The sequence below is a fragment of the Hoplias malabaricus genome, chromosome 1 (assembly GCF_029633855.1).
Source record: "Hoplias malabaricus isolate fHopMal1 chromosome 1, fHopMal1.hap1, whole genome shotgun sequence".
In the NCBI taxonomy this organism is placed as follows: Eukaryota; Metazoa; Chordata; class Actinopteri; order Characiformes; family Erythrinidae; genus Hoplias; species Hoplias malabaricus.
The window spans coordinates 31,517,383-31,540,200 of NC_089800.1; the positions used below are offsets into that span (position 1 = coordinate 31,517,383).

The window sequence follows — 22,818 nt, forward strand, 5'->3', positions numbered from 1 at the left end:
GACACAGCAGTGCTGCTAGAGTTTGAGGTAAAAGCAAGACAATGTTTTTATTCAAGAACTTCATTAAACATTAAATCATATGCATTATATCTACAGTAAATAATAACTGCAATGAAGCTGCACGAACGCTACTGATGGCACACAGCTTTGTTTAATACTCCTTTAATTAAAGTGTCCTAAACCTTACCTTCACCCTCCAGCTCTAAGCTTAATCTTCATTTTTACAGTGGGATTATTTCCTTTACTGCTACACACTGCTCCAGCTGATATGAGGCACTGACACACACTGAACGACAGATGAAAAACTGAACTACACTATGTTACTGATGCTCTCTGTGGCTCAGAGCTCTCACACTCCAGTGTCTCATCCAGAGCTCGTCAGGGTAAAGGTGCGGGATGGAGAGTGTGATGCTTTATTGGGCTTCTCTTCATTTTCCACTGGTTTTCTGCACATTTTTGCTCCATTTACCACATTTACAACGAGCAGGTCTCCTTCATCTCAGTTTTTCTCGCTGAAAATACAAGAAATAAATGCTGTAAAAAACACACACAACATTTACAGCTTTGCAAGTAAAATCCTCCTACATTCAGTGGATGTATCTGATGTTTTTGATTCTGAGATGGCTATAGGAACATTATTAGATTATCTCTATGTGAGGAGGAAGCATATTAAACTTTCCATAGACATAATGTTTGCTGCAGTTAATTAATCCATTCAGGAGCTTGTGTTTGGCTGTGGTAGTCCCCCTTCTGCAGATTCTCTCTTGACCTGTGTTTCTGTTTTGTAGCCCCCAATAAAACCCAGTGTGATGTGGTCAGTTTGCATTGATCTCCACACAACCCTCCCTGTTGCTGTAGAGCTACAATAGTGGAGCTACACAGCTCACTCTTAAAGAGTCTTTTGAAGGGATCTGAGAGGTTGTGAAATGTTTTTTTTTTCGCAGTAAACTGAGTCGGTAGTAACACTGATATCTCCTCTGCTCTGTTAATAAACTCAGTGCTAGTTACAGAGCGGTAGTGGCTCGCTTTCAGATATAACTGATTCATCTCAGAGCAGAAGGTCAGCTCAACTTTCCCGGAAAAATACAGCACTCAACTGACCACTTATCAAGCCACTACACTGACGCTGTGGTCAGAAAAAATGGGAAATGTGTCCAGGCAAAAAGCCCATTCACGTCAATGAAATAGCACCTGAATCTGTAGAATGGCTTTAAGGGGCTGGACTGTGAAATCATGTGACTGGAAACCTCCTCAGTATCTTCCCAAAACACCATCATGTTCTGTCCAGGTTGGAGTTAAGAGGCTTTGTCAGTGTTAGGCTCCTACCATACTCTGTAAGTAACATAGTGCAGTTTCTGCAGTGCTGAACCCAGAACAGAATGTCATTATGTACGTTTTATATTCACTGTTTGAATTACAACAGAAACTCATTTTAAGTGAACCCCATGTGTATATCAGAGGAAAGTGGAGGCAGTTTTGGGAAGATTTCAACACTTTCTGTTTTTTTTTTTTAAAGTGTTAAATCACTTAAACTATTTTTGTGTTAACCCCCTGATAATTATCATGATTTTCCCTTATAGATCATTGGTTGTTTGGATCAGCAATTTCAGTTAATTATATCATATAGCAGATGAACACGATGGTATTTGAGAAGTGAAATGAAGTTTATAGGATTTACAGAAAGTGTGCAATAATTATTTTAACAAAATTAGACAGGTGCATAAATTTGGGCACCCTTGTCGTTTTACTGATTTGAATACCTTTAGCACTAATTATTGGAACACAAAGTTTGTTTTGTAAGCTCATTGACCCTTGACCTACATACACAGGTGAATCCAATTATGAGAAAGGGTTAAGGGTCAGTTGCAAGTTTTTCTCCTCTTTACATCTTCTCTGAAGAGTGGGAACATTGGAGCTTCAAAACAACTCTCAAATGACCTGAAAACAAAGATTGTTCCACATCATGGTTTAGGGGAAGGATACAAAAAATCTATCTCTGAGAATTCAGTCAGTTTCCACTGTGAGGAACATAGTGAGGAAATGGAAGACCACAGGCACAGTTCTAGCTAAGGCCCAAGAACGAAGTTGTCTCTCACATAAGCAGAGGTGAAGGATGGTGAGAACAGTCATAGCCAACCCACAGACCAGCTCCAAAGACCTACAACATCATCTTACTGCAGATGGTGTCACTGTGCATCGTTCAACTATTCAGTGCACTTTGCACAAGGAGAGGCTGTATGGGAGAGTAATGCAGAAGAAGCCACAAACAGAGTCGCTTGAGGTATGCTAAAGCACATTTGGACAAGCCAGCTTCATTTTGGAATAAGGTGCTGTGGACTGATGAAACTAAAGTTGAGTTATTTTGACATAACAAGGGACAGTGTGCATGGTAGAGAAAGAACACAGCATTCCAAGACAAACACTTGCTACCCACAGTAAAATATGGTGGTGGTTCCATCATGCTGTGGGGCTGTGTGTCCAGTGCAGGTACTGGGAATCTTATTAAAATTGAGGGTCGCATGGATTCCAGTCAATATCAGCAGATTCTTGAGAACAATGTTCAAGAATCAGTGACAAAATAGAAGTTGTGCCGGGGCTGGATACTACAACAAGACGACTCTAAACACTGCTCAAAATCTACTAAGGCATTCATACAGAGGAACAAGTACAATGCTGTGGAATGGCCATCTCAGTCCCCAGACTTGAATATTATTGAAAATCCGTGGTGTGATTTTTAAAGCGGGCTGTCCATGCTGGCATACCATTAAACCTGACTGAACAGGAGATGTTTTGTAAAGAAGAATGGTCTAAAATACCTTCAGCCAGAATTTAGACTCTCATTGGAAGCTATAGGAAGCGTTATTTCTGTGAAAGGAGGATCTACTCATTACTGGTGTCATTTTTCTGTTGGGGTGCCCAAATTTATGCACCTTCCTAATTTTGTTTAAATAATTATTGCACAATTTCTATAAATCCTATAAACTTAATTTCACTTCCTAAATTCCACCATGTTCATCTGCTATATGATATATTTAACTGAAATGGATGATCCGAACAACCAATGATTTATAAAGGAAAATCCTGAAAATTATCAGGGGTCCCCAAACTTTTTCATACCACTGTATACCCCTGTGACAAAGAGAGGAGTACAACAGTGCTCCTCTAAACTCTGTGTGTGCCTCCCTATTACAGTTCAGTGGAGCATCACAATGATTTTAAAGCTGTTATTTTAAGGTACAAATATGAACTAGTGTTGCTTTAAGGTGTTCTGTCTCTAGAAACCTGCATCATTTCTCATTTACCTCAAATGCTTGGGTTGCAGAAATAGCACTGCATCACTGTGTCCTAAATCTGTCTCTCTCTTTCTCTCTCTCTCTCTCTCTCTCTCTCTCTCTCTCTCTCTCATTTCAGAATGAGTAATGGGGAGGTCCAGGTGCCCCCCAGAGAAAGCTAAAATAGACAGTTCTCCGCACAATACCACAGCTAGTCCTAGATTAGAGAACTAAAATAGACCTTGATGCACAGTACCCTAGTTCACCCATTTAACTGTATACACACACACACACACACACACACACAGAGGTGTGCAATGTTTGATTGTCGAAAAACATGTGGACTCATCTGTATTTCCAATGTTAGTGATTGGAACCAGATGTCTCCACATCTACAACACACATCCAGCATATTTATATTTTCTTTGATATACTAATCAGCCTGCGTGGGTTTCTTAAAACTAGAGTAACACAATGTCTCAGTTTTTGATATATTTAATACATTTATGTCAGGAGCTTTCAGAAGAGGACGTCTTCATTCTGACTTCATGTGATAGTGTGTGTGTGTGTATATATATATATATATATATATATATATATCATATATATATCATATATATATATATCAGCAGCGATTGCTCTAAGACTGCAAGGGAAGCTCAGCTTCCCCTAAAATGTAAAAAAACAAGTGATCAAATATATACTGTTGTGTGTACATGTCAGTGAATAAATATGCACTACAACGCGCTCAACTTTTGTTCAGAATCAGATTCTTATCACTGGTAAAGACGCGGCTTTCCTCTCAATCACTCCCGCATCACAGTGCTTTAAGCGGCGTGGACGCTGAGCGACCACAGAGTTAAATAGCGAAGCAGCGAAGTGCAGCGAAACGAGACGAGCCATTGGATAAATGCTGGGCTTTGTCCCGCCCATCGGACGCTCAGCGTCTCTGGGGGTCTATGGGGCAGTGGGCTGGCCTCGGCTGGCCCGGACGCTCAGCTTCTGCATGATGATTGGATGATCTGTCTGAGGCTGAATCCCTTTTTGATTGACAGCGAAATGAGCGAATCAGCGATCCTTTGGTGTAAAGATCCGTGGGAGCACAGGCGGACACACTTCACATGGGCCAAGGCCGTTTAAGCAGCTTAGCTCTGCTGGCCATTGAGAGGACATTAGTCAACTCCCTGGAAAAGACGCCTTGTTGGTACGACAGGGTCACAGATCATTTTCTTGAAAATACATTTACATATAATTTACATATATTTACATATATAAGAATTTACATATAAATAAACCGACACATTTTATGATGTAGGCCGAAATCGAGCTATATATATATAAAATATATATATATATATAAAATATATAGTAATTAATATAAATATAAATATATAGTAAAATGAGCCGTTCTGATTCTGCTCCGCTTCTGACGTGGTTAAACGCAGCGAAACAAACACAACAAGCGAAAATGGCTTCTGCTCATCGCTCCTCACTGTTTTACGCTCAAGTAAACAGCAAGTAGCTCACTATCATTTAAAGGAACAGGCGCTGAAAGTGGGCGTTCTGAACAGAGCTGTTTAGACAGGAGAACGCTGCTGTGGGATTTTTACCAAAGCACGTCACAGACAATTCATTAAGAAACGGAACTGTGTTCCACTGTCGAGAAATGACATATGACCCATTTTTAAAACTTTACTGCAATCTAAGTCAAACCTTCCAAATGATTAGAAACAGCAGGAGTTCACATGAATTTCAGCTGGATACTCACATAAAAAGCCTTAAACCTGCTTAGAAGATTAGAAACAGTGTAACAATGTCACTGTTTTACAAACAACACAAAACAGTTTGTGGAGATTTAATGAAACAGTGCCACCGGTGGACAGGAGTTCATTTAGCAATTGTAATCTTGTAAATTATGAATCATTACAAACCATCACATACAAATATTAAGTATGAGTGGAACCTTATTTTCCTTATTCTCATTTTAATACATTCATTCATTCATTCATTCATTATCTGTAACCGCGTATCCAGTTCAGGGTCGTGGTGGGTCCAGAGCCTACCTGGAATCATTAGGCGCAAGGTGGGAATACACCCTGGAGGGGACTTTTAATACATTTAATTTAATTTAATTTAATTTAATTTAATTTAGAAAATAGATATTGTAGACATTGTTGGGGGAACAAATCTATGAATTAATATGTGGATCAGGGACAAAAAAGGCTTCTGATTTTTCATTTAATGTAAGGTACACTTTACAGAAAAAATTGTGAGGAACTGCAATAAACACTTTCATTAATTCAGTATTTAATTCTGATTAATGATCGTTTTAAAGGCAATGTCGACAGTTTGGGTGAAGTCCTGTTCTCTCGTGTGTTTATGTTCAGAAGTTCTGCATCTTTTAAGGTGGAACGGTGTGTTTGAGTAAGAAGTGACTGTCTCTCCCGTATTTAGAGTCAGTTCCACCTTAAGTAAATTAACTGTAACAGCAAAAATAAGTCAGTGTTATGCACCTATGGAGCAGGAATAGAGCAACATCTGTTTTCATGCTTTTCAATGTTCAGAGTCTCTCCTCCATCCTAAACTCTCCTGATTTTCATCCTAAACTCTCTGCCGTATTTTTTCTCCCCTATTTAAGAGTGTTAGGAATGTGTACAAATATCTGAGAATTTTCTGGCATGCAAACTGACCAGAGAGCAGCAAATAGTGTTTAGTAAAGTGTTTATAAAATTCTGAATAGCGCTTTAACTGCACCTCTACTTTGTGAATGTACCATTGGAAGTTAATGGGGTCCTGATGTTGGAATTCTACTGGAAGGCTGCTCGGACAATCCGGTCACTGAGGGGCTGAGTTGGACGGAAGTTGTCCCCCAGCATCCCGTCATTCCCTTCAGGAAGCTCCGCCCCTTTCACGTGTGACCTGAGCCTGCGAAACTCCTCGATCTGCAGAGATAACCACACACGTTTACATGTTTAATAACATTTAAAGACATCATAAACCTGGCTCATCACACAGACTTTATACAGATTCGATACTGAACTTCTAAATACCAACATTTTACAGTTTACATTGCATAACATATGGGCTGCATTCACTTGTGTGGTATTATAACACACCGCATATAAACCCAATCAGCCTGTTTAATTCTTTAAAGAAAAGTAGGAATATGGAACTAATATTATATTTGGTGCGTAAAATTGCACAGATTCAATGCAAAAAACACAGGATAATGTGGAATATGGGCCTTTTACACCTTTTTTAAATTTAATCTAAACACAGTTTAGAATATATTTGTACTCCCAGGCTTTTACATTTTTTAAATCAATTACCTGTATGTGTAGGTAAAGATTTATTTTAATTTTATTTGCCAGTTTGTGTTTACTATAGCTTTGTTTACTATTGTTTTACCTGTGGTTTTCATATCAGTTAATTCTTGTCTTGATACGTTTGTTTCAAATTCTACAGCACGTTGGTCAGCTCTCGTAGTCATAAAACTGTTCCAGAGATAAAGATGATGTGATTCAAGTAAAAACTTCATCATCTTCTTTTCCACTTTTCCATTCAAGTAAAAACTCATTCATTCATTCATTCATTCATTCATTCATTGTCTGTAAATGCTTATCCAGTTCAGGGTCGTGGTGGGTCCTGAGCCTACCTGGAATCATTGAGCGCAAAGCGGGAATATACCCTGGAGGGGGCGCCAGTCCTTCACAGCGCTCAAGTAAAAACTATTTTTTATAATATTTCAATTAACTAGGATTTACAAATTAACAATGAAAGTCAAGTCCTGCTTAAACCTAATGGCATATAGGGTTTAATATGATGTCGGCCCACCCTTTGCAGATATAACCGCTTCTGGCAAGGCTATCCACAAAAACAAACTTTACACTTTGCACAATGCAGTCAGACAAGTCCTGGTTCCCTGGCAATCACTAATTCCATGCTCGTCCATCCAGTCACACAGAGAAGTATGATTCATCACTCCAGAGAGCACGTTCCACTGTTCTAGAGTACAGTGGCGATGTGCTTTACACCACTGTATCCAATGCTTTGCAGTGCACTTGGTGTTGTAAGGCATGTATCGGTCCACTGGCGTAAAAAGTTGCCACACCACTGACTGTATACCACTGTTGGTCCACTATTGGACCACTCAGATTACTGTCCTGTACAGGTTATAACTAATTTTTAATCTCCTCAAACAGATTTTAAATTCACTGAGACTTTTATTCTGGCAAAAAAACTAATACAAATATTACCAACAACTATGAGAGGTATAATAATGAGTATGCCTGATATAAAATGTTTATGCTGAAAATGTTGACACTGTGCTGGGTTTAAATGATTTACTAATCTAATTCATAAAGAATAACAAAATAACCTAATTAATGAATAAGTAGTAAATTGGACTGTGAATGGAAAAGTGCTAAAATGTGGCATTTTATTTAATCAACAGTTGTCCGCCCAAAAAACTGGTGTGCAAAACACCAATGAATTTTGCCCTCATTGGACCAGCTGTGGTCTGCCGTCTCCTTGTTATCAGGGCCATTCCATGAAGCTCTTTACACACTGTTCTTGAGTGAAACTGGAGGCCACATAAAGTTTGGAGTTCTGTAGCGAATGACTTTGCAGAAATTATATATATACATATTATGCAGTCTACCACTTTGTGGCTGAGTTGCTGTCGTTCCCAGTCACTTCCACTTTGTGATAATTCCACTGACAATTGATGTGGAGTATTTAGTAGCGAGGGAATGTCACGACTGGACCTGTTGCAAAGGCGGCATCCTCTCATGGCGCCACTCTGGAATTCAGTGAGCTCCTGCGAGCGAGCCGTTTTTTCACAAATGTTTGCAGAAGCAGTATGCATGCTTAGGTGCTGGGTTTTATACACCTGTGGCCATGGACATGATTGGAACACCTGATTTTAATGATTTGGATGAATGTTTTCTGTACCTCTCCCTCTGAACCCTGTACACTCTGCTTTATTAGTGCATATACAAGGAGTAATTTTGCACACAAACCCCTTACTATTCCTGATATACCTACTCTATAGTGGTCACACTTACGCCATAAACTCTGACTTTATGACCTATTATAAAGGGTTCATAAGATCCATGTACACCAGAACCTTATTATAGTGCTGTATAAAGTTCCTATATGAGGTGATAAGACGTTATGTGTTTTATATGTGTTTTATAAGACGTTATGTGTTTTATAACACTTATGTGTTTATAAGTGTTTACAGGTATTTTGCATGTGGTAATTCCTATGTTAGGCATTGACACACCTTGTGTAATATCATAACACATGTATAAAACATGATACAAGGTTCACAGGACATGCCCCTGATTTCCTCCCCTTGAGGAATGAACTGATTCCTCTCTGTGAGAAGAAGCTGTGTGAGGCTACACTGTGGTGTCAGACTGGAGCATTTTGAAACAGGCTGATACACTCCTCTAGCTCAAACCTGAGGGAAAATCTTTACCTTATTCGCATCAAAGTGTTTTAGCAAAGCTTTAAAGTGTGCCCTTTACCTGAGGGATCAATAATAACCAGCAGGTCACAGGCATCCACACCACTTCAGAAGAGCAGTGACCATCACATAGGGCATTCATCCCCTCTATAGTTCACTGAGAGTAACCCCAACCCCCCCTAGGCTCAGTCTGCGAGAGGTTCAGTGGATTTACCTTTAATTATTTTTTATTTTTCTTTTAATTTTAGTTGGATTTTTTGTTTTTAGGTGACAGTCTTCATCCTCTCCACATCACATACACTCAGAATAATAATGACATAAATCCAAATTAAAGGACGGTAAAGTTCTCACCTGCATCTGAGAGATGGTGAGAGGATAACGGTAAAGGATCCAGGTCACGTTCTCACTGCAGGGAGGCGTGGTTAAAGAGCCTTCATACACCCAGTAATCTCTTAATAATGGATCTGCATGTACACACACACACACACACACTTTTCAAAATATCTTTTATAACCTGTCACTACATTTGTTGCTAAAAATTTGCTCTATTTCCAAACATTTGTGAAAACTTCTCTCTGTAGAAAAGCAAGAAATTCAATGGGACCCTGTGGAGCAGCTGCACATGAGCTTAAGGCCACATGCCCAATGTCCAAGTGTGTGCTAGAGGGGTATAAACTCCTCAACACTGGGCTGTAGAGCACAGTAATAATTCTCTGGAGTGATGGAGCTCCATCCTATGCCTTTGACATGAGCTGAAGTGGAGATTACGATCCAGAGCTAATCCTTCAACAACTGACATTACTAAAGTTTGTGGCTAAATGCCATCAAATCTAAAAGCAATTTTTCAATAACCAATTAAAATCTATGTCAGAATTATCAACATAAACTTGAGACAAAATCAGATTCTGAGATACCGTACCTGGTAGCAACGTATTAGGATTAAAACATGGAATTATTTTCGTCTTTCCCTGAAAAGAAAGAACAGTCATTTTGAAAAGAAAAACACTTCATAATCAGACTCTTATTTTTAAAATATGTTGAAATATTCCTTCAGATTTAAAATGTCAGAAAACAAACCTGTGCAAATGTCAAGTAACGTTCTTATTTATGTTTTATGCGGCAAAGGTGAATTTTCAAAATATTTACAAACAATTTCTGCCATATTTATTTTTCTGTTTGTTTACGAGTTTGTTTTGTAAACATTTTTTCTCTTTGTTTACGAGTTAAATGTATGTATATTTTGCACAAACCACATTTTATATTAAACTTTCCCTCAATGTGGTAAATTAAGTAAATAAACAGCATTAAATTCTGCTTAAATTAAATGTGTTTTCTGTGTCGTCTGAAAACCAGCACAAACATTAAGTATTAAATAAGATTTATGTTTAATTATATATTTTGTTAATTTATGTTTGTTTATGTGTTGTACTTCTTACTTTGTACTGTAAGTCCTGCAGCACTTCTGTAATGGCCTTCAGTCCCAGATGTTCTTTACCAATCTGCGCTCAAATAAACGAGTAAATTAACAGGGTTATTTCATTAGGATTTATGCAGGTTTTAATGTTTTAACTCATTTTAAAACACTACTTGCTGGTTTTATTGTATGGTGGAGAGGATACATTGCAGTGTTCTATTTTGCCTCGAGATTCTCCTAACTTTCCCAGGACAAAAATGAGAGAAGGTCAAGGAGTGTTTTGTTCTCAAAAAACTTGAACTTATTCTGAGATTTTACTGAGATCTCCGCTCAAACACCAGAGGAGACACAGGGGATATTCCTTAACTCTTTAGAAGGAGACACAAGCTACAGTCTCCACCCTCTCTCCATCTGAACACAGTGTCATCCAAAAGACACTTAAGTTGGAATTAAGGTAGAACTACAGAGATACTCAAAATGTTTTGCTACAACTTACAAAGTCATAGTCAGTTTTCTTCCAAATTTTGAAAAATGGATTTACCCTTTAAATAATTTTCAGTTGCAATGTGTGTAATTCTTTCTTTACCTGTACAAAGAGAGCAATGATGAGGATGCCGTTCCTCTTCCCCATGGCCTCCTCCACAGTGTTAAAAAGGGTACTGTTCCAGTGGATTAGATGAAGCTGATACACATACACACACACACACACATAAAGAGAGAGAAACAGACATTGCTATCAGACCTCAACATGATGCAAAAAATAAAGTTAAAAAAATCAATAATGCTACAAGCTACAGCTAACACTGATCACACTGGGTGAATCCCATTTCTGATTATACCCCTCCCCCTTGTTTTGGAGTGCCCTCACACTCCGTGGAGCAGAGTTACAGTGTGTATTGCTTAAAATCTCCCCCTACAAAATGGGACCACCCTTCAAGATCCTGATAGGTCATCAGAACACTAATAAAAAAGAGCAGCGCTTCATTGCCAGGTGACTAGTGCTGCTCTGTACCAGCTCTGCACCAGTCTGCAGTGATATCGGAGGAGCTCCTGGACTTGAGTTAAATTTAGGACCTCATTCTCCTTCAGAAGAGTTCCACAATTATATATTATCCCCCTTCTCCTCACTCTTCTGTGATATGGTGCACAATTCAACTTCTTATTCTGTAGAATTCTGTTCAAACTTTCCAGTTTCATCTTAAGTCTTCCAGCAGTGTCAGGCACCAGAATGTAAGTGCTTCACCATTTATGGTGGAACTGTAAATTTACAGCTAACTCCCAAGACTACACATTAGCCACTACATTAAACTAAGATAATACACTGATAGAAAATACTAGTAGAAAATACTGGCATCCCACTACGTGCACAGATAGACCCCTAGTAGTGCTCAAGCACCTGCGCTTTTGTCATGGATGAGAAAAGTGCCCTTTCTGCTGGAGCCCATTATTTTCTTCGTTCATCAATATTTAATAATAAAAATTACCCTCTCCCGCCAAAAGTGATTTGATATCTCATTTATTTGAGTTATTGGGAGAATTCTGCCCTGATCTGATCCGCGTCACACACAAGCTCCTGCCTTGCCCCTCCCTCCTCCTCCTCCGTTTTGCACTCATGCAGTGCTGAGCGCCAGGCCAAACCACTGCTACTCATTTCTCCTCTGACCCGCAGCATCAGACAGACAGGTAATGACTGTCTTTGTGCAACCCCTGACGTTGTTTGGTGCAAAATTAACAACATTTTTAATATTATAGTGCCCTGAAAACATTACATGGCATTTATTAAAAAAAAACATTGACATTCAGAGAGAAAAGCTCTCTGGTATTAGTACACAGTGCAACAGCAGGGATTTCTAAGCATCCCATCAATTTTTTCGATATAAGAATCTCTGGTTTTTAGTCATTTTTGCTTGGTTCTCTATTCTCCATTTTGTTTTCTCTGTTTTCACTCAGTGCTCTTATTTCACCACACTCATTGTGTCTGTTTTGCTGTGTTTAACCTTGTCTTTGCACTTTCTTCTAAACGTGGGCTAACCGCTATGATTGGACAGACTCAGATGAGGGGGCGGGACAATTCTAAAGTCTCTGTACTTGACGTCAGAAGCGGAGCAGAATCAAAACAGCTAATTTTATCCAGTGTTTTCTGACTTAGGTAGTGCACAATAAAAACTGACTTGTGGTCTTGTTTCATAGTGTGTGGGTTGGTGGACTACAGATAAATACATTACACAAGCACACACACCTACATGGAGGGGTGAATGGGGCAAACCGTGGGGAGGGGGAGGTGCAGCTAAGTATAGTTTACCCGCCACAACTGACTACAGACTTCACCACTGGTGTTTACTCACATCTGTGTCATTGCTTGAGGTTGAGATTTTTCATCCAGCCCAAAATGCTCAGACAAAAGTGTCTCTGTGGTCAGCTGTTTTAAAAAAACAACTGATCACTGCTCGGAACGAAACCTCACATCTCCAAAATGGTGACTTCACAGGACAAAAAATAAAAAAAAACCAACAACACACTCCTAGTTTTGAATGGATGTAACCGACAGTATTCTAAGTCTCTTTAGACCGTTTCTATTAGTCATTCCTTTCTCAAAAAAAAAAAGGAAGAATGGACAGCTGTGTAAAACAACATCTGACCTCAGCAAGAAATGCCAGGAGTTTAGAGTACAGTGATCATTATTAGTAATTTTCCACTAATCAGATTGTGTGGGCAGAGCAAAACCCAGAGTACACTCTAAAAATGACTCCTTATTTAGTGACATCATCTTAAATCCATTCTACACCTCTAATATTACCGCGACCCTGAAATGGAGAAGCGGAGAAGAAAATGATGATGATGATGATGACCTCTAATATTTCTCATTCTGAGATTGTGGTAGAACATTGGAAGATTAAGTCACCTCTTTTTTGGAAAGTTTTGTGTGATTTAGGTGATTTTATTTGGAGTGAATATATATGAATATATAGAAATATAACAATAACATTATAATATTATTAATCACAATCTCAGAGTGAGGAATTTATTGAACAAGAGCTCTATTTGTTGCTGTGTAATTGTGTAAAGGTCTCTGTTATGGGACCAGGTGATATATTGCTGGTCTTATCTCCTCACCAGTGTGCAGGAGATGTGTGTGTGTGTGTGTGTATGAGAGGGAGAGAGAGAGCAGGTGCAGTGGACAGGTGTGTACTCAATGCTTTGTAACAGAGCCCCGATTCTGTTTAAAGAGTCACTGTTATTCTTCTGTCTGCCACTTGGCAGAGATAAGAGCTTCCTAATAAATCCTGATGAATACAGGGCTTATAATGCATGTTAATAAAGGTTTTATTGACTCTATCGAGCAATCACAATATTTTATAATACCTGCACTAAGCTTGTATCAATGTTTGTAATAAATTATAGGAGATGTTTGGAGACATTTCCACCTTAAGTGATCCCGAGCAGCAAAAATAAGTCAGTGTTACCCAACTATGGAGCAGGAAAATAGCAATATCCTCACCTTGGTTTTTGCTTTTCAGTGTTTGGAATCTCTCCATTGTCTAAAAACCTCAGAATGGCGTTTCTCTGCCATGAACAGAAAGAGAGAAAGCCTAGCATACCGGACAGAGACACTTTGTTTTTACCCATTTACAGACACTGGGGCTTCGTAAACACATTAGACCGGTTTCCAGCGCAAACCGACTGGAGAGCAGAGAATGGGGTTTTATAAAGAGTGTTTTTTTTTAACACTCACCATGAACGTCACCTTTAATACTCGTTACTCAGATTTAATGTCTGGTTGTAGATGATTTAATTTCATGCAAACATTTAATATTTTTTCAGCAAAGGATCAAACACCAGCAAATGCAACTACAGCGATTAACGGACATTATCTAAAAGACTGAAGTGATTTTTCATGATTAAGGGTTTTTTAATCACGTGAAGTCTCAAGTTATAATTAATTATAGAAGCTGACTTTATGGCGTCACCTATTTTTGCTTCATATAACTTTATAATTATGCATGTATTTATAATCTTACAGGCATATGGCAGGTTTTATATGGTGTTGTGTTCTGTGTAACCCCTTACAAATGTATTTCTAAATCAGTAAATAGCTCAGGTTCCACAGGAAGTGTGAGCGCAGTGTGTGTTTATCTAAGTGTCCCCGAGCCTCTCTCTCTGTTTTTACACCACACTGAGGTCACGTCATCAAAGAAGGCTAAAATAACACGGAGGGATGTGGGTCTGCAGTAATTTCTCAAAAACCAGAACAACAACGTTTTTAGAACAAAACTTTCTATCTCCAATAAGGCAACACATGAAAAGGTCAACCAGCCGAAAACACCCAGACTCACGCAGCTCTGCACTCAACTGTTGAGTTACAGAGAAAATGTGAAATGAAGACGTGCCAAAGACTGACCACTGCTCTACAGAAATAACAGCGCAGACAGAACAAAACCATGTATCTTCATAATGGTGATGTTATAATTAAAGAATAGACACTATTAGCTTTGAACTCAACGGAAATATTTACAGAAATATATATAAATGTCCATGTCTGTTTTTAATCATCAATGTTTCTGGATTTATACTGAAAAAAAGTATCTGCTATAAATGTTCCCATATCTGGTATGAGTTATTCAATATTGATTATTGTAAATTTTATTCAGTAACTAATTGTTCAGTAACTGATATGAGTTATTCAGTAGCTTATAAGAATTATTCAGTAGTTACTATGATTTATTATGTTACTGCTATCAGTTATCAATTTTTTCCGATTATGAATTATTCAGTATCCAATAACATCAGTTATTCAGTAACTACAATGAATTACTCTGTTACTGCTTTGAATTATTCAGAAAGTTTTATGAATTATTCAGTATTCAATACTATGAATTATTTGATAATGTTTAAGATTATTTAGTATCCACTAAGCATTAGTAAATGCTATGAATTATTAGGTTATTACTATGCTTTATGATGTAATTGCTATGAATAATAGAGTAACTTATGAATTACTCAGTGACTGCAATGAATTATTCAGTACCTATTATAAGTATTTCAGTAGTTACTATGACTTATTCAGTAACTGTGATCAACTATTCAGCATTTACTATGAATTATACAGCACCTCTTATCAATTATTCAGTATTTACTATGATTTATTCAGTACTTGTTATGAATTATTCAGTAGTTACTATTATTTATTCAGTACATTTTATAAATTAATCAGTAATTCCTAGTTACTGTAAAGTGCTGTGAGAGTGAGGAACTGAAGCTTGTCTCCAGATTCAGACTCTGAGGGTATGAAGGAGTGAATTTGAAGGGTTAAAGGGATGAATGTGGCTCAGTAGAGCACAGGTTGTTTGGGTTTAGTTCTGTATTTTTTCATTGTGCTTTCTTTTCCTCCAGGAAATTGCAGTGTTTACATACGTCACACACCACTGACCTTCAACAGCTCGGATCCTGAGGTGGGTTTCACCAAACAATGCTCAGTTAACTAGATTATTTCAGCCCAAAGCCAGACTTGTCCAGTGTGCAGGGACTCCCCCTCCCAGGCTGGGGGCTGTGTGTATGACTGGGGGAAACTGGTGAGGACTAAGACCCTGTCCACACAGATCTGTTTGTTTTTAAATATGAAGATATTCCACTCTCTAATTTTTTAAATCTCCCCATCCAGACAAATACAAAAGCAATGACATTATCACCACAGTCCAGTTTGGGTCCATAGTACCTCTTTAAAAGAGGCATCAAAACACCATAATGACACATGAGAGAAACAGGGTGGTTTAATAACAAATCCCTCCGTACTCCCTATGCAGTGCACTGCACAAGTCCTGAAATGACTGAATCTATATCTTAATAGTGCATTATATATTTCTAATACAGCATCATTTGTATTTATTCATATGTGTGAATCTGAAATCTAGTGCTGTCTGTGTGTGTACAATGTAATTTATGACTGATGTAATTCACTATAGAGGGAGTGAGGAGCTGTTTGAGTTACAGACAGAGACAGACACACTGTGTGATGTCAGTGTTTCTGAAAATATTATTCATATACTATGACAGTATAACTTAATAATGATATATTCATTTACTTACATTTGTTTATCATTTCTAGGTCTAGACAAAAGAAACACAACGTCACACACTACATTACAGAAGTAGTGGAAAATTCTGTTTTCACTGGACTATTGCTTTAAAATGCGCAGCGTATCACAGATTTGTGAAATTCCTTGTGTGTGTGTGTGTGTGTGTGTGTGTGTGTGTACGCAAGTTGGGGTGTGAATGTGAATGCATTTGTGTGTGTGTGGGGGGGGGGAGACAGAGTTTGTGTGTCAGGATTTTCTGTGTGTGTGTGTGTGTGTGTGTGTCAGAGGTTGTGTGCTTATGCGAGTTGGGCTGTGAGTGTGTGTGCATTTGTCTGTGTGTGTGTGTGTGTGTGTGTGTGAGAGAGAGAGAGAGAGAGAAAGAGAGAAAGAGGGAGAGAGAATTTGTGACTTTGTCAGAGTTATTGCAAGTGTGTGTGTGTGTATGTGTGTGTGTGTGTGTGTGTGTGAGAGAGAGAGAGAGAGAGAGAGAGAGAGAGAAAGAGGGAGAGAGAATTTGTGACTTTGTCAGAGTTTTTGCAAGTGTGTGTGTGTGTGTATGTGTGTGTGTGCGCTCCTCTGTGAGTGAGAGACTGACCTCCATGGGGAAGGCCTTAAAGTTGACGGTGTGTTCGGACCCCCGTTGATTCTCCTTCCCCCAGTGGAACCGAACCTCATGAAGCTCGAACTCGTGATCACTGGGCAGAGGACCCCCGGTCACCACTGGACACAGAAACATAAACAACACCCAAGAGAGCCAGGGGAGTGTAAATAAAGGCTTCAAAATGCCTCCTGAAACATCCAGTCACATGCAAAACTCTGCTGAAAACACAATATAATAATCACTTTGTGTGTTTATAATTTATCTCATTCTAAAAATAACTACAGAAAAACGCATGTATCCCACACTCCAAAAACACACGTTGGTAGGTGGATTGTCGACTCAAAGAAGTGTCCGTAGGTATGTATATGTGAGTTTGTGTGTTGCCCTATGAAGGACTGGCACCCCCTTCAGGATGTGTTCCCACCTTACGCTCAGTGATTTCAAGTAGGCTCCGGATCCACCACAGGGCAACACACACTCACACATTCACTCATTCCCACACCTAGGGGCACTTTTGAGTAGCCAATCCATTTACCGATGTGTGATTTGGTCCATGATAGGAAACCCATGCGGACACAGGGAGAACACACCAAACTCCTCACAGACAGTCACTTGAACCCACAACCTCCAGCTAGTCCCTGGAGCTATGTGATTCCTGCACAACCTTGCCACCCGTTCAATATTTCAGTGTACATTATTTACAGCATCTGTCACTGACCGTCAGTTCATTCACTCAGTTTAAGTTTTATATATAAATATTTATATTGATAAAGAAGTTCTCACGGACTACTAACTATTATCACCAGTAGATTGACCAGAGGAGGATGGGTCACCCCTTGTGAGCCTTGGTTCCTCCCAAGGTTTCTTCCTCAGCTGAGGGAGTTTTTCCTTGCCACTGTCACCCCTGGCTTGCTCACTTGAGGGTTTTACAATTTGTTTTTACATTTCATGTCAAATCTTGTCTTACTGGAATTCTGTGAAGCCGCTTTGTGACAACATCAGTTGTGAAAAGCGCTATATAAATAAATTTGATTTGATTAAAGCAAGTAGGTTTTGTTTGATGATGATGTCATGTGTCTTGTTTGTTCTTGGAAGTTTCTCTTTGGATTTTATGCTATTCATTTCGATATCGGAATTATCTCGACCAATATTAAGAGATATATTTTGATAAAAATTTTGCCTGTATCATCCAGCCCTAGTTCTGTATAGAACCCTGAACACTTGGAGAAACTTTGGCATGATTAAAGGGTTCTTTGCATCATGAAGGTGTTTTTCAGATTGATGGAGATTGTGCTATAGATGGTCCTATAGAACTTTTTAATGTATGGCACCAAATATGATTCTTCTGTTGACATCGTAACATTAGAAGGATCTGTGGAGGTGAAAAATATGAGTGATTTAATGACCGGGACTGCGTAGCCCGTAGTTTGTACCTGATTTGGACCGGAGCATGATTCTCACTGTGTGTCCATCGTTAATGACCTCACAGTCTCTGCAGACCACATAGTTTGGGTTGAGTCTCACCTCCAGGAGCCGAGGGTCGTACTGAGCCTCTCTGGAATTCAGGTTAATGGGAGACTGGTTCTCTCCATTAGCTTCTGGAAACAAGAGTCCCCACTCTACACCTGCACACACACATATTACACCACACATTAAAAACTAAACATACACAGCAGTATGAACCCAATCTGAAAGACAGCAAATCTGGATTTTTCTCTGCAGTGTCTAGGTATTGTTCCCATTGGTTAGGACTTCAGGAGCTGCACTGAAGGCCTTATTTCAGGATTATACCTACATCAATTTAATCAGATTTGTAATCAGATGGGTTTCCTCCGGGTGCTCCAGTTTCCTCCCACGATCCAAAAAACCACACTGGTAGGTGGATTGTGTGTGTGTGTGTGTGTGTGTGTGTGTGTGTGTGTGTGTCTGTGTGTATATGTGTCGCATTGTGCAGGACTGGCACCCCCTCCAGGTTGTGTTCCCACCTTGCACCCTGTAATTCCGAGTACGCACCTTGACCTTGAACTGGATAAGTGGTTACAGGCAATGAATGAATGAATGAATAAACAATGAAGCATATAAATCTCCCACATAGCCAAAGTGCATCACACATTACTCCTAGTGAATCTTGGTTCTTAGTGTTTCTTCTTCGTGCACTGAAGGAGTTTTGCCTGTCGCTGTCGTCCTCAGCTCAAAGGAACTCACAGCCTGAAAAAGTTCTGTTGTGAAAAACGCTATAAAAGTAAGTGTTTATTGATTGATTTATTCATTCATACATTCGTCATGGTTTGTGCTTGAGGTGTTGCTCAGTGGGTTAAACCACTGCCCCTAGAGCTCCAGCTCTTTATTTCAGAGCAGAATGATCCTGAAAGAGAAGAACAGGCGATCCACTTCTCAGCTCCTACACTGAGAGACGCTGGACGTTCTGTGCTGAGGTTTATGAACCTGGTTTGGTCTAAAATAAAACACTTTGATAATAAATCACTGTTGGAAAGAAACCTTTCATCTCCATTTTTGCCATAATTTGAAATGACCAGCTGTTCCTTATGTGTTTATCAGTGTCATAAAGAACAGGTCAATTTAATCATTCAGAAAGTGCTTGGAATAATTCTGCAGGAACAGCAGGTGGTGTCTGTCTCTGTCCCACAGTTGCATGATCTCGGGTCCTGGGTGGGATCCTCTCCTCTTGTCATTGTCTTTGAGGAGTGTGGCGTGTTCTCTCGGTGTCTGTGTTGGTTTCCTCCGGGATCTCCACTCTTCTCCCACCATAGTGACCTTCCATGTCCCTGATCAGGATGAAGTGTTTACAGGAGATGAATGTGTGACACTGCAGTTCTGAATGTCCTTGCAATGTGTGCTATTTGCACTGAGTCTGCCTGTGCTTCTCTGTGAAGGTCAGTGTCAAGGTCAGTGTTATTTTTCTGTGGAGTTTGACCCTGAGCCACTGGAGCTCATGTGATATTGTTAACAAGGGCCTAATGTAGATTTAGGTTCGTTCCCTGCTCTAAAGCAGGATCTAAATAAAGACTTTGGGGCTCTGGGGGCCCTCAGTTATTAGAGCTGAGGGTCCCACAGGACCGGAGACCCCCAGGAGAGGAAGGATGTACTCATTTCTTTTTTTCCTCTCCTGGTTCTTCTCCCATTCTTCTACTTTCACTTCTTCCTTTCCTCTCATGCTTTATATCCACTTGCTTCTGTATAGCTTCTATGGCTAATGCTACTATTGCCACTTTTCCTCTGCATAGTACCTTCTCTACTCAGCTCTACTCTCTGGCCTCTGGTTGGTTTTCCACTCCCACAACGCCCCCATCAACCCCCCCCCCCCCCCCCCTGGTCGTCCCCCGTCTGCAATGGGAACTGAGGACTTTGGAAACAACAACAATGGTGTAATTGTAAGCATTGTTTACGCATCGTGTATTGGAATGTTGTTGTTGTTGCTATTGTTTGGGACTGAACACATCTCCGTCATCAGTTCAGACAGATATGTAGAGGTTACTCCTTCCTTGTTGCAGCATCCAGTTCTTTCATCTTTCATCAGCCATCGATCCAAGGAGTGTTTGAACCTCTTCAAAAGACCACAGCGTAATTTTAAAAGCTGCCATTGTGATCGGATAAAAACAAATGTGATCTCTGCTGTAGGACATTTTACAGATGGAGAGTTTGTGCTGGATGTCTGCATTACATGGCGTAGAGTGACGACTCTGGACAAGGTTTACACGCCATGGTTTAGTCCCTACTCAGCTCACTATGAACCATGAGAGAGCAGGAACTAAAAAATATCCCGGTTCCAGGACCAGGACCAGATTTACCTTTACATTTGAAAAGCAGAGCACTTTCTGGTCACTAAGCCGACATTAAAGAAAAGAACTGTCTATGCGTTTAATGTGTTTTTAATGTGATTCTAAAGGATGTTTTTTGTGTTTTTAGTGTACAAATATTATTTTATTAGAGTTATTTTAATTAAATAAGTAAAGTTCATTTAAGGTACCAATTCAGTGTTATAAACTTTACATACAAACCCTCAGCTTCCACAGGAATTTTGGAGATCACCTCTGCACTGGTTGCATCATGACATTCAGTTCCTATCACTTACAGTGCAAAACAACCCAAGCACATTCTTCTTCAGCGCACTCTTTAGTTTGTCAGTTTAGTGCCAATGCCAATTAAGTACCACCCTGGTGCCAGTCTTGTGCTAGAGTTTAATTTTTGTATCAGACCAAAGCTAGCCTAATACCTTTCTTTCTAGTCCCTTACCAGTGAGGTGCCAATTTACTAATAGTGGAGAGACCGTCTAGCACCAGTTTAGTACTTAGAACCTAGTAATTATTTAGTCTTAGTACAGAACCAGTTTCGCCTCAGTCCAGTACAAGTCTAAAAAGAGTTCAGCCTTATTCAGAGCCAGCCTAGTCCTCAATATTCATACTTCGCATAACACCAGCCTAGTTCTAGTCCAGCACTAATTTAGTATCAGTCTATTATCAGGTCAGCAGCAGTCAGGGGTAGTCCAGTTCCAGTCCAACACCAGTTTAGTTGCAGCCTATTCTTTGTCTAGTGCCAGCCTAGAGCCCACCAAATACCCGTCTGATTTGAGTACAATGCAGTGGCGGAAGCTGGTCTTTCAGGGAGGGGAAGCTCAATTTCGGCCTACATCATAAAATGTGTCGGTTTATTTATGCGTAAATTCTACCCTCCGTTCCAGGGACTTGACTTGTGTCCTCTCAATGGCCAGCAGAGCTAGGCTGCTTAAACGGCCCGGGCCCATGTGAAGTGTGTCCGCCTGTTAGTGCTTTGTGACGCTGGAGGGGCTCAGCAGCACCCGCTGGACAGAAACTGCAATAGAAGTCAGAAACAGTGATAGAAGTCAGTCTCCAAACACAAGCAGCTACAAAAAAGCCCCACCAGAAGTAGAAGCTCGTTTTGTCGCTAGTCGTTTTTAACAAAGAAAATGCCGCTTAAAAGGTTTAAGAAAGTCTCCGGTTCAACTCAGAACAGAATGAAAATTTAATGCTCCCACGGATCTTTACACCAAAGGATCACTGATTCGCTCATTTCACTGTCAATCAAAAAGGGATTCAGCCTCAGACAGATCATCCAATCATCATGCAGAAGCTGAGCGTCCGGGCCAGCCGAGGCCAGCCCACTGCCCCATAGACCCCCAGAGACGCTGAGCGTCCGATGGGCGGGACAAAGCCCAGCATTTATCCAATGACTCGTCTCGTTTTGCTGCACTTTGCGTCCAGTGATAAGAAGATGATTCTGAACAAAGGTTGAGCATGTTGTAGTGCATATTTATTCAATGACATGTACACCCAACAGTATATATTTGATCACTTATTTTTTTATATTTTAGGGGAAGCTGAGCTTCCCTTGCAGTCTTAGAGTAATCGCATCTGGTACAATGGCAGCTTTTTACCAGCCTAGTAGTAGTTTAGTACCGGTGTAGTCCCAGATTAATGGCAGTCAAATCCTAATCTGGTGCCAGTTTAGAACCAGCTTACTAGCAGTCCTATCCCAGTATAACACCAGTATGCATTAAATCCTTGTCTAGTACCAGCCTAGTACCAATGCGTTGAATGCTTTTATTAGATGGGTACTACCAACTTAGTACCAATCTAATTCCAGTCTATTACCTATGTAAGCAAGTTTTAATACCCATCTAAATCCAGTCTAGTATTCATCTAACCACAGTTGAGTACCAAACACTGTATAATACCAGCTTAGTACCCATAAAATCCCAGTCTAGTACCCAACAAATCACATTATACTACCAACCTCTTACCTGTCTAATCCCTGTATAATACCAGCTACAATTACTACTATTAGTACCACTTTTGTAGCAATGCTGCTGCATCTACTATATTTGTAACTACTTTAAGAACTACTTTTAATTTCTCCTACTATTTTTAACACTTCTGTTTTTATTACTAAAACTACTTATACTACTCCTGCTTCTATAGTAATGCAAATACTAGTAATTATAATGA

The 22,818-nt window shown here is 39.6% G+C and overlaps 1 protein-coding gene across 2 annotated transcripts in view; it reads right to left on the reverse strand.

The window, feature by feature from the left end:
• Nucleotides 1–32: 32 nt before the first annotated feature.
• The window catches only part of ca8 (carbonic anhydrase VIII), a 25,891-nt gene continuing 3,105 nt past the window's right edge, over nt 33–22,818 (reverse strand). Inside the window, exons 2-9 of one of the 2 annotated variants that reach the window (XR_010804345.1) lie at nt 18,268–18,459; nt 16,829–16,953; nt 10,746–10,841; nt 10,182–10,244; nt 9,665–9,713; nt 9,097–9,209; nt 6,027–6,214; nt 33–512 (exon numbers count right to left, since the gene is read on the reverse strand). Coding sequence is in view for 1 of the 2 variants with exons in the window: in XM_066682896.1 (XP_066538993.1) it covers nt 6,080–6,214; nt 9,097–9,209; nt 9,665–9,713; nt 10,182–10,244; nt 10,746–10,841; nt 16,829–16,953; nt 18,268–18,459 (773 nt within the window). In the remaining variant the exon portion in view is untranslated. The remainder of the gene's footprint in view (nt 513–6,026; nt 6,215–9,096; nt 9,210–9,664; nt 9,714–10,181; nt 10,245–10,745; nt 10,842–16,828; nt 16,954–18,267; nt 18,460–22,818) is intronic. The other variant, XM_066682896.1, reaches the window with a different exon arrangement.